This window comes from Setaria italica, chromosome I, assembly GCF_000263155.2.
Source record: "Setaria italica strain Yugu1 chromosome I, Setaria_italica_v2.0, whole genome shotgun sequence".
NCBI lineage: Eukaryota > Viridiplantae > Streptophyta > Magnoliopsida > Poales > Poaceae > Setaria > Setaria italica.
Genome location: NC_028450.1, coordinates 40,387,699 through 40,400,167, shown reverse-complemented (window position 1 = coordinate 40,400,167; position 12,469 = coordinate 40,387,699). Strand labels below are relative to the sequence as shown.

Below are 12,469 nucleotides of genomic sequence, written 5' to 3'. Positions count from 1 at the left end.
TGGGCACAACATACTGGGATTTGCTCGATATGCATACTAGCGTCATTATAATTGGTTTCAGAAAAAGATAATAAAAGCTTCATCACCACGTAGCAAAAAGATAATAAAAGAACTTTTGAGTTAACATTCAGTTTCAGAAAATAAACAGGTACCAATTACAACACGGCCAGAAACAATAGACAGTCCGTGTAAAACTAGAACGCATTGAAGTTATGCTGCCAGAGCATGTGCAAGCAGATAACGCTTTCGACACGGCCAGAAACTATGCTGCTACAGCATTCTACTCATCAAGTGAATGTTTTGGACTAAGAAAGTTCGAGCCATGACGTGCAAATAATGGATGAGGGCAAATTTATTTATTTTTTTGACCGTAAAACTGTGGGGGAGTTCCCCACAGCATCTCATTAAATTTTAATAAAACGTGATATGTACAGGGATACTTACAAATAGAGATGGAGGGGGGAGCGGATTACATAGTGCTATCTAGCATGGATGAGGGCAAATTAATTAAACATAATCACTATGACTAACATGCCTAATATCAGAATGGAAAACATAATTTCATTCCACAGCCAGCTTCTGAATCAACCATTTCTGGAACTAGTTGGAGAATGACAGAAAGTTGGTTGAAGCTAGTAAGTTACAGCAAAGCATATGGAAGCATAGCACTGAAAGATTTTGATTGCACCAAAATGCTGGTTTCAAAAACTGATGTGTGGTGTTCGCGCAAATCCCAAATTGCACGTCAAAACATTTTTTTTCTCATGACAAACTCACTCCATCAGTGTAAAATTAAAATAGCATCAAAACATAATGCTTGTAAGTGGAAATATGTGTGCTAAGACCTGTTTCTGGTAACTAAATAATATCCATATGATGGATCTTCAAAAATGAATTGTAGTATAATAGAATGCTCCTCTCTCTGTCATGATCTAGTTGCTTAATGATGGTGAAGTACAATTGGCATTGAATATATTACTTCCATATAACAAATCCAGCTACTTGAATAGTCGAATGTAAAGCAGTGGGCAAAGTTTGACTAATTGCAGACAACAGTCATCCCCACAGGCCATGTGTTGCATGCAGTAGATAAGTATTAGGGAAACTGGCCAAAAAAGAAATACAACCTTCCTATTACTTGTCCAGTCAAGTTTATTGTACAAGATATGCATGCCCATGACTACCAGAAATGTTTTTTTTAAAAGAAAAAAGGCATGCCACATACACAAGCAGTAAGCACTATATGTCTACATTGCTTAAAGGGTAAAACATAAATGATGAAAATCCCTAGATACAAGCTTCGCCAGACCATATACTGTCTACCATCACAAATTAGTGTAGGTTTGAACTATGAACACATGTTTGGACTCCAAAACATAACTCTGTTCACTGATTTCTACTGTTACTCCTAACAAAAGTCATAGTATCAGAAAACCATTTCCCAAGTCAAATATACTCAGTTTCCATATTGCTAACTAAAATATCCATAAAAATGAAGTTAACCGAAGTTAAATAGTTTGCTGAATGCTAACCAAAATATCTATAAGACACTGTTATCCGACAGCAGAGGTAGCTCACTATCCCACCACCCTATTCATCATACAAACCTTCCATTACTATATAAAACAGTTATTACATTGCCACTATACATGCATTAAGATGACTCACCATCTAAATACAGCTAAAACTTCCACCATATTCCAAAAGGCAAAATAGCTATTTTGGTCCCTGAAACTTTGCACCGAGGGTCAACTTTGTCCCTCAACTTTCGGATTGGCCAATTTAGTCCCTCAACTTTCGTGTTTGGGTCAAACTCGTCCATGGGGCTCCATATTGGCATGAAACTAATACAGAAGGTCCTTTTTACCCTTGGCTCTTTTCTCTCTCCAATTTCGCCGTTAGAATTATAATAACGTATGATCCAAAATAAATGAGGTTATATATATGTTTGCTAGGGGAGTATAAATACTTACATGAAGCATGTATAACGTACTAGGGGGCGGACCCAAGGGCCGGCAACCCTGGGGCCTGCCCGGGCTCCTAGTGAGCAGTGCATATCTGCACAATTTAGCCGGACAAAAAAGATTTGGCCAATGGCAGCTGGGCAAGACACATAGTGTCTACCACTGGAAGCAGGTGCAAGTGAGCCACACGTACATTTAGATGCAGCGCAAGACCTTGTGTCTAAACAAAAACTCACCAGCATGACCTAACGAAGTTTTATATATACTTTTTAGTATGAGTAAATACTTGTTTGAGTACATACATTTTGTCTATCAAATTCGTATGAGCACAGGAATGACTTAGAGTATGAGTAGATACACTTTTTAGAAACCATACTTTGTGTTAGTTAAAAAAATAGTGTATGTATTAAGGGAGTATGAGCACGTATATGTTTGACCTACATGAGCTAAGGGCAAAAGGGACTTTTTGCATTAGTCTTATGCTAATATAGAGCATCACATCAGCACAAGGACGAGTTTGACCCAAAAAAATGAAAGTTGAGGGACTAAATTGGCCCTCGGTGCAAAGTTCAGGGACCAAAATGACTATTTTGCCATTCCAAAACATCAAGTAATTAGAATATTAAATATTCAAGACACTCTGTTTCCTGTAACAATGCTATAACTTACTTCCAAATTCCATGTCGAGTAGTTAACGAATTAAGATTTCCAATTTTTTTATTCAGTTTATACTAGTTAGTCACATAACCAGCAATCTAACAACTGTAATCACCTAAACAGCTACAAATAGATTATGCATATGACAATGCAGTTGAGTCACATGTCTTCTATGTTTTCTTTCAAGTTTCAGCCCTAACACTAAGAATAGCGTACATAAACAGGACCATTAACACCAGATAATAAGCTAACATAGTACGTAGTGATCAAACTTTTACTTGAAAGTTGAAACAGACATGACCAGGTAATTTTTGCACCTTGTCATACCAGAGATAAGAATGAATGTATGTTTGAAAATAAAAAAAAAAAAACAGAAACCTAAAACAAAGCACAAACACTAAGCAAGATGCAGAGATCGTAGATGCTCTGGCTGGAACTTACAATGAATCAAAACCCATCAAGCATTCAAGCCATTGCTTCAGCCATATCAGCTACTTTTGATGACCTAATTCAAGCTTGAACGGAACTGCCAGAGATCACAGGAAATAAAAGATTCAGAGAAATAGGAAGAGTAGACCTAATGAAAGCCAATATAAACTGCTTACAGTAACTGTAAATATAGAGCCAAGGCCTACTGCTTATAAAAAAACTACATCAAGTGCACAATGACCTAATAAGTAATAACTAATAATCATGGACAATTGGACAGTGAACGATTAACAATTCAGAATATATAATTTTAAATCAACACAATCATAATACCAAAACCAAAATTACTAACATAATCTCTAGAAATTACATCCTGTTCTATTGGAAGGAAGCTTCTATCTAGAGATCACAAGGGGCACAAGCCCATGATCATTTATCACTTTGCCTGTTCCACTCCAAGGCTTGGTCTTGCTTTCACTACCATTTCTCCTAAAAGGGCCATGATAAATTCGTGGGGATAGGAATTACACCATGCAACAGATCACATATTCACACACAACCTGAACACTCCAATCAATGTAAAAGCGAACTGATAAAAGACGACAAAGGTGCAACTGATCCTCAAAGGTTCATTCCTTCTTAGTTAGTGCAAAGCTAAGATTCATAAGTTTGTTACTATGGATTAAAGGAACAAAGGGAACAATCCAGTATCTGTCATTTCTCAAGTAATCTAATGGTATTGAAATGTTTCAGCATATGCATATGGCATATAATGACCGAACCTCATTTTGGCCTAAGGTTCTGAAGTGGTACACTTGGCTGCTTCATTTGACATGCATTGTAGAAATGCAATAGAGATACATCGTTCCATGAAAAACAAAGTCAACATGAAACACGCTCACATGTATTCTGCAAAAATGACAACAGAACCCCAAATCTAGCAGAATAACACACACAGCTTGGTGTTGCTTTCAAGGCCATTTCTCCTAGAAAAGCCTTGTTAAATTCATAGGAATACTAACAGGACATACAAATCCATTATAACACTACCTAAGCAGCTCAAAGGATGTGAAAGTCAATTGAGAACAAGACCAGAAAGGTGCAAACGATGGAAAGTCCATTCCATTTTCAGTTGGTGCATGCAAAGCTATGATTCATAAATTTGATTTCCAAGTCCATTCCATTTTCAGTAGGTGCATGCAAACCTATGGTTCATAAATTTGATTTCCTTTTCTTGCTTACCTTTCTCTGCATATACTAAACTACTAGCATCAGACATTCCTCAAACCATGATACTAATATTATAGTATTAACATGTTAGATCATATGTACGTGGCATAATAAGAAAACTTTATTGCACATACAGGTTCTGAAGCAATAAACTTTGCTACTTCATTTGATGCACATTAGAGACATCGGATATGAAAAATTGCATATCTCAAATAGCGCTGTTAATATTCATTCTGTAACATTCCCAGCAAAAATGGCTGGCCGCCATCGTTTTGGAAACCAAACAAACCATGAAACAATCTCACCTGATTTGTGCAAAGGCAGCAACCATCCCCAAATCTGGATCCTCCTCTGCGCCATTCGGTCTCAGAAACCCTAGAATCGGGGGAAAACGAAACAGTTCGGGGAAGGTAAAGACGGTATGGTCACATAGAAGGGACTTCGGAAATCGTTGGAGAGTTTCCGTCGAGATGGTGACATTGGCGACGCGCAAGCACACAGGGGATCAAGGCCCGGCGCGGGGAAGCGGATGACAAGGGGAACGATGCTGAGGTAGGTCTCCCCAATCTCTATGGTTCCCGCGGCGCGGTGAGCAAAATCAAGTCAGAGATCGAAGGGGGCAGGAGGGATTCCGTACCGAATTAGGGTAGCCGGCGCCTGGTAGGGACGACACCGGCACTGGCGGCCGCCGAGTCACGGGAAAGCGCCGCCATCCCTCCCGCCTCTGCCTTCGCGATCGTCCCCATTCGCCCCCGCCCCACGCGGCCATACGCGGATCTGCTCGGTCAGCACGGCGACGCGACGTTCCCTCACCACATCCTCGCCGCCATGATGCGGTGAGGGAGGAGGACGCGGATGAGAGGAGGCGGAGTCGGTGCGGGATCAAGAGCTACGGCAGTAGCGTGGCGGCGAGCCGAGGAGCAGTTTTTTTTTTTTTAAGGGGGAGCCGAGGAGCAGTTGGGCAATTCGAAATCGGGAAGACGACGGCACGTGCTCGGCTTGTGTAGCTGTGCCAACACATGTGGGCCGTTTTCCATTGGGCCTTACCTACAAGCTCAGTTGGGCCGCAGCGGTGCCAGCTGGCAACAGCCCGCGTCCATCCAAGCGGCTTGGCTTCCACGGGAAGGCGGCGGTGCCATTTTAAATGGCACGGCCGCCTGTTCCAACGCCGGCGCCCATTGCATCCTGGCATTCTGACCAGACTCCCTCCACCACGGGCCCCGGCCGTTGCCGGTGCCGGATTCCGCTCCACCTTCTCGACCACCGCTCGCCGGCCGGGAGGACCCGTTCCCGCAGCCATGAGCGAGATGAAGCAAGGAGGAAACGATGCCGCCGCCCCGCGCTGCCCCCCGCACCCTGGATTCATCCGCGGGCTCTGCTTCCTCTGCGGGGTGAAGGAGGAGAACACGGAAGGAGGTGCTCCCGAGCTCGCCATTGGGGACGAGAACGAGATGATGAAGCAAGGAGGAGGCGAAGGCGCCGCCGCCGCGGCGCGCTGCCCCCCGCACCCGGGGTTCGTCAGCGGGTTCTGCTCCCTGTGCGGGGCGAAGGAGGAGGACGCGGGAGGAAGCGCCTCCAGACACGCTGTTGGGAACGTCCACGGGGACCCCGCGCCGCCGGCTTCGGCGACGACGACCACCGTCCCGCGCGCGTCCGACCTAGCGACCCTCCTGCGCGAGAGGAAGCTGACCCTCATCCTGGACCTGGATCACACGCTGCTCAACTCGACGGGGCTCGACGACTTCTCCCCCTCGGAGGAGCGCAACGGGTTCACGTCGAGCACCAGGGATGACCCCGGCATGGGCCTCTTCCGATTGGACACCTACGGCGTCCCCGTCCTCACCAAGCTCCGGCCGTTCGCGCGAGGCTTCCTGGAGCAGGCGAGCGCCATGTTCGAGATGCACGTGTACACCCTGGCAAGCCGGGCTTACGCGATGGCGGCCGTCAGGCTACTGGACCCGGACGGCGTCTTCTTCGGCGCGAGGATCGTGTCGAGCGCGGAGTCGACCCGGCGGGACATGAAGAGCCTCGACGTCGTCCCCGGCGCCGAGGCCGCCGCGGCGGTGATCCTCGACGATTCGGACTCTGCCTGGCCGGGGCACCAGGAGAACCTGATCCTGATGGACAGGTACCACTACTTCGCCTCTACCTGCAGGGATTTCGGCTACGACATCAGCTCCATGGCGGCGCTGAACCGGGACGAGAGGGAACACGACGGCTCGCTGGCCGTGGTGCTCGGAGTCTTGAAGCGCGTCCACCGGGGCTTCTTCGACTCGGTCCTCGACGGCGACTTCCCGGACGTCAGGGAGGTGATCCGGGAGGTGCGGCGCCAGGTGCTGCTCGGGTGCACGGTGGCGTTCAGCCGGGTGAACTATATGGAGGACTTCGCCGAGGACACCCCCATGTGGACGCTGGCCGAGCGGCTCGGCGCCGTCTGCGAGGTCGACGTCGACGAGACGGTCACCCATGTCGTCGTGGAGGATCCGGGGACCGAGAAGGCACAGTGGGCGCGGGACAACAACAAGTTTCTCGTCAACTCGGAGTGGATCAAGGCGGCGAGCTTCCGGTGGTGCCGGCAGGACGAGCTAGACTTCCCGGTGACCCGTCGAGGTTGAACAAAGTCTTGTGGCTTGCTACTGCGGCAATGGTATAGCTAACCTTTGAGAATTGCATGCTTCAGATCGTTGAGACTGCCTACTAACCTGATTGTTGAGAGCTGTTTGGCGCGTTGATTCACTCGGGCCAAAGTTTAGTTACCGTAGATGTCTCGGTTCAGTTCAGTTTATCAGGTCTTCAGAATCGGGAGCTGAAACTATGAATCTTTTGCTGTTAATGATGCCGTGCAGTGTGCAGTTTCTGTCTGTTAAAATGCAACACAATGAATTGAAGGTTCGGGTATTGCATACTGAGATGATGTCAAGTAGGCACATGTTTTCTAATTTCTTCAGATGACTGCATGTTTTCGTGGACTTCAGAGTTTGGATACCGATATGCTTGAAATAATCGGCTGTTCATCCGTTCATATCTGCATTGACTGCATAATTCAAGTTGCACTACTCGTAGATAGAAACTTGGGAGTATCTTTTCTTCTATAGACCTAGCTTTGGATTTAAGTCACTTTGTATTTGACCCAACTGTTAATAAGTACAGTGAATACGCTTCAACGAGTATCTAATAGGATACTACTATCTTGATTAAAATTTAAATCAAAATCAAGCTCCTTAACAAGATTGACACAAGATAACAAGCCAAAAGCCCAAAAACAAAGTACTAGAGATACAAATCGAACTTCCTATAACTAATATAAAGCTCATCTATGTATTGTCCTAAGAAAACTCTTATTCACTAACTACAGCGACGTAAGGTAGTTCTACCGAGCCCATGTACAGCTCGCCGCCTTCCCTCTCCATCACCTCGGTTGGCCTCACGCTCTTCGGCCCTCTCATCACTTGGATCACTTTCCCATCAGCATTGATCCTCACGGCGAGCAGGTGGCTATCCGGACCAAACGGTAGTTCCATCTTCTCCCGATGTAGCGCCACCCAAAATCCGCCTTTACCATCAGACCTCACGTTGTCGGGATAACCCGGCAGATCGGCGAGCGGCTCTGATGTGCCCATCTTTGTACCCTTGATCCAATACCGCATCAACTTGCATGGCCCAGTAAGTGCGACAACGAGGTGTGTCCGATCAGCACTGATGGCGATGCCATTGGGGTAAGTGATGCCGGACTGCAAAACAGTGACGCGGTTTGTATTCGGGTCATACTTCATGAGACGGCCCGTCGAGTCACCGGTGGCCGTGACTCTCTCGTGCTGGGATCGCGGGTAGTTCATACTACTGTCCGTGAAGAACACTTCTCCGGTGACCTGATCGACATCGACACCGTTGGTGAAGCGGAGCGGCACGCCATCAGCCTTCGTAACCAGTACCGTCGCCTCGCCGCCGCCCGGCCCAACACGCATAAGTCCCTTGTACGCGTCGGCGATGTAGAGGTTACCAGACCCGTAGTGGAAGCGCAGGCCCAACGGGCGGCCGCACTTGCTCTCCGTGACTTCCGCCGGGCGAGTTCTCGACGCGGTGCATGCCTTGGCGTTGTAACCCGGGCTGTACGCGTAGGTCGACCAGCCGCGCGCCGGCCCGTTCCACTTCAAGACGCGGCCGTCGGAGACGCCGCTGTAGGGACCGGCGCCGTCGCCGTCGAACGCGACGCTCTCCGGGCCACGCAGCAGCGATCCGCGGAGCGGCAGGTGCAGGCTCCGGCTGCCGTCGATGGTTCCCGTTTGGGAGATGGGGCGTGCCGCAGCGCACGGCTGGAGCAGTAGCGCCAGGACGGCGAGCAACGAGATCGCCAGCGCCAGAAGCTTCTTCCCCCTGATGATCCCCATGATCGCTGTGCTTACGTGCCCGCTATATACCTCGCGGAGACGCAGCAAGAGTTTGTGGGCTTGGACTTGCGTTGCTTGGCTACGTTTGGTTTGGTTGAGAGAAGTGCAGGGTGCCTCTGCCTTTTATGGCGGCCTGCAGGCTGCAACCTGAGTCGGTGGTCTAGGGCTATAGGCACGCAAAGAACGGGCCTGCCGATGAACGATCGGAGCAGGACATTCCGATTAGGATTGGGCGATCATCTTCTGATTGGAATACGGATTAGACGCTGCAGTGCTCGCCTTTGTGCTTTGGACATGGGCCAAACGGGAGTCCGGACCGGTGACGTCAACCAATCACCGGTGGAAATATGAACATTAGTCCCCATTGGTAGGTCTCATATCTCTCGAAAAACCAACCAACTGGAATTAATCATTCGGGACTAGAGGTCGCCATGTATGCGCATGCATGTGGCCCCTTTAGTAACGGGGACTAAAAGGTTCCAAAAAAATAAAAAAAACTGCCCCGTCTAAATTATTGCAGATAGGAAATAAGAAAATATTCACTTCAGGAGAAAACAACATGCTAATATAGAGGAAAACAACCTGCTAACACTTCATTTCTGATTTTGTTCCGACCAACTTATATGTACCACCAAACCAATAATTACGAACATATTTCGTAAAACAACTTCTCAAGAGTTTTGTACAAATATGCTAGAACAACTTCTGAATAACATAATTCACCTTCCAGTGATGGAAGAAGTCATGGAACAGAAACTTGTCTGCCCTCCCGTGAAGAGCACCCTGACCTGCGGCAGCAACTCCATCTCCTCCTCGTCCCCACCCGGGGGCCAGAAGAAAGCAGGCTTCTAAAGCGGAGGCTCCGGCGCCTCCACCCTGCCGGACAGCACCTGCATCGCCGCCCTCATGGACAGCCTCTTCCTAGGGTTCGGGTGGCAGCACGCCAGCGCCAGCCTTACCGTGCGGTCCGCCTGCGCCGTGTCCAGCTCACCGCTCAGCGCCGCGTCGGCGGCGGCGCGCACCGCCCTCACCTCATCGTAGAGCCTCTAGGGAGCCGACTGGGGAGGCATCCGCGCCGGCGGCTGGACTGGGGAGGCCCCACGCTGGCGGTTAGGGCCCCGACCGGGGAGGGCCGCGCGCCGGCAGCCAGGCGGCCCAGCCAGGGAGGCCCTGCGCGCCGTGCGGCAGAGAGGCGAGAGGAAGAGAGGGAGGAGAGGAAGCGGTGGAGGGAGAGAGAGAGAGAGGCCGGTGGTGGGTTGGGAAAGAATAAGGTAGTGGTGGGGGGGAGAGGCCGGTGGGGTGGCGATAAGTTAAGGCCAGTGGGGAGAGATAGTAGATGGGGGGATGAAAAAAGAGTGGATTTAGTCCCTATTGGTGGTTTCGACTGATTCGACTGGGACTAGAGATCACCATTTAGTCCCGGTTGGAACCACCAACCCAGACTAAATCTAAATGCCCCACCAGATTCCCTCGTTGTTCCTATCCATTACAATCGGGATTAAAGGAGGCTCTTTAGTCCTAGTTGATATTACTAACCAAAACTAAAGAGCCCCCATCGAAACTGGTTTTTGGACCCGGGACTAAAACTCCTTTAGTCCCGAATCCAAAAATGACCAGGACTAAAAACGTTGTAGTGTATTGGGCTCAGTTTAAGTACTGGACTTATCAGCAAGACCTTCGTATGCACCTTTCATGTCTATCACTGGTCTATGACTCTATGTTAATGTTAACCTGTGTCCTAATTCCACGGTTCACGTGAAAACGACCTACCAGTTCCTTGTGATTAACAACGGCACCTTCTTTTTTCTGCCAGGACTCTATGTTAATGTTAACCGTTAATTCAATAAGCCCTAACTAAGTAGTAATAATAAAAGGCCCTAACTAAGTAGTAATAATAAAAGGCTCAAAGGGTTTTGGGATTATGAAGAACTAATCTACTAATTTTTTTGCTTTTTTCTGGACTATAGAAGATTAAAACAGCAAAGAACTAGAAGTCTCTCACCGATCAACCTTGCTCTGATTATATGAACCCGCTAGGGTTGATTTCCAATCTTTCGATGAGAAAGCGTGGATAACTCGATTGGTGGATGGAAACGACGTTCACAACCCGACTACAGCCTTCCAAGCTGCATCTTAGCAACCGATACATCACCTCCAATGGTTGCTGCGATCTTGTGGAGCGCGTCACCTAACCACTAGGGCACTCGTCCTCCAAGTAATCGAAGAACTAGCAAAAACAAGTATAACAAGTACTGAATTTACTAGATGAAGATGAAAGTTTCGAACTCAATCTCAATAAGGTGGGGTTTCGAAGATAGGAAGACGGGCGGTTGATCTAGCACGCGCGCTTACAAGCAATTAGCGAAAGCTAAACTTGATCTAAACAAAATTCAATCTGTTTGTGGCGACTCTAATCCTTATTAATACCTAGGAGGATGATCAGGGGGGTGTTGGGGTCGTGCTCCAACCCTAGGACATGTCCCTAATGGACCCAACTTGATACACGGCTCATTGGACCAAAATAAGGCGACACAACACCTCTGGATAGAAAATCTCTCGGTAGTATTTTGGTGATTGCGGCCGCCTCAGAATAGATATAGATGTGAGTCTAGATCCATATGAAAATAGACTTCATAAGGATTCCAAGGAGTACTTGAACGTCCAAAACTGAGTCTGGATGAGGTCGTGGTGGCCATTGCAAGTTGGGGCAGAGCTGCAGTCCGAATCCAGCGTCAAAACGTGTTGGATTGGATCTCTTTCTTTCCTTGGGCCAAAAGTGACGTGATGGTCTGGTGGAGGACAATTGAGAATACTTGAACTTGGCCCCCAATCTACTTCTTTAGTCCTCCGTGCCTTCCATATGTGTTTAACACTATTTTTGATCCACGTGTGTATTTCTGAAATTGACAACAAACACGCATCATGGTGCAACATCAATTCCTCAAATGTATCAAATACAATCATGGTAAAGAATTATTTTACCTGTGAATCAAAAGTTACTAATGTGGTTGTATCCGAGCAGGTGATGTCCTCATCAGGTTTGGTAGCTTGCGATGGTGGACAAGAACGCTGATCGAGGTTGACTGTAAAAGTAGTATTGCACTTGCAATTGACAAGAACGCTTGAGTTCTCTTCACAGCATACGCCTCGTCACGTAATCGAGTATGACTGTAAAAAGTAGCTCCCTTATGGTTATTTTGAATCTGCATCATTCGCAGAGAAACAATCATTAGTTCCGGTTAGAAAATCTCATATATCTCGATTTTCCCAACCGAAATTAATCATGCGGAACTAAAAATCCCGACTTTTAGTCCCGGGTCTTTCGGGACTAAAGCCAGGAGGCCCCCCACACGCGCACTAGAAATTCCTAGGACTAAAGTGTCGAAGGAAAGCAATACAAACTTCTAGAGCCTTCCCCACAACTTATGGTCCATGATATTTCTATGAAAGTACAAGATGTTGTTGCCATGAAGAAATTAGAATAATGTAGAATATAGATATTTGTCTAATGAAAACTCTAGAAGGAGACACATGTCATCATCCTATGAACTCTCTTGGCATATAAATAGAGGCCCTCTTCCTTGCTATGCCATTCAACCATGAGCACGGTAGATGAGTGGAGTATGGTAGAAGTAAAGGGTGAATGCTAGGCTAGCCACTAAAGAGAGGGTGTTGTATACTCTTTGTGTAATATTGTTATGTTATAAGAAAGTTCTGTTTCTATAAGTGTTAGTCTCCCGGTTAGATCATATAGTTTCTAAGTACTTGGTGCATAAGTTGTGATCCATTGAAGGTTGGCTT

At 47.3% G+C, this 12,469-nt stretch overlaps 2 protein-coding genes and 1 long non-coding RNA gene across 3 annotated transcripts; 1 reads left to right on the top strand and 2 right to left on the bottom strand.

Moving 5' to 3' along the window:
* Positions 1–328: 328 nt before the first annotated feature.
* LOC111256631 lies at positions 329–5,259 on the bottom strand. The gene is made up of 2 exons (XR_002676731.1): positions 4,918–5,259; positions 329–3,147 (listed from the first exon to the last, which is right to left on the bottom strand). It is a non-coding gene; the product is annotated as an uncharacterized LOC111256631 (long non-coding RNA).
* A 319-nt stretch (positions 5,260–5,578) lies between these two features.
* On the top strand, positions 5,579–6,968 carry LOC101757759 (RNA polymerase II C-terminal domain phosphatase-like 4). The gene has a single exon (XM_004955202.2). It carries the CDS (start codon positions 5,579–5,581, stop codon positions 6,893–6,895), a length of 1,317 nt encoding a protein of 438 aa, XP_004955259.1. The 3' UTR covers positions 6,896–6,968.
* Positions 6,969–7,618: 650 nt separating this feature from the next.
* Positions 7,619–8,668, bottom strand: LOC101757358 (protein STRICTOSIDINE SYNTHASE-LIKE 10). The gene has a single exon (XM_004955201.1). The coding sequence runs from the start codon at positions 8,666–8,668 to the stop codon at positions 7,619–7,621; it is 1,050 nt and encodes a 349-aa protein (XP_004955258.1).
* Positions 8,669–12,469: the final 3,801 nt, after the last annotated feature.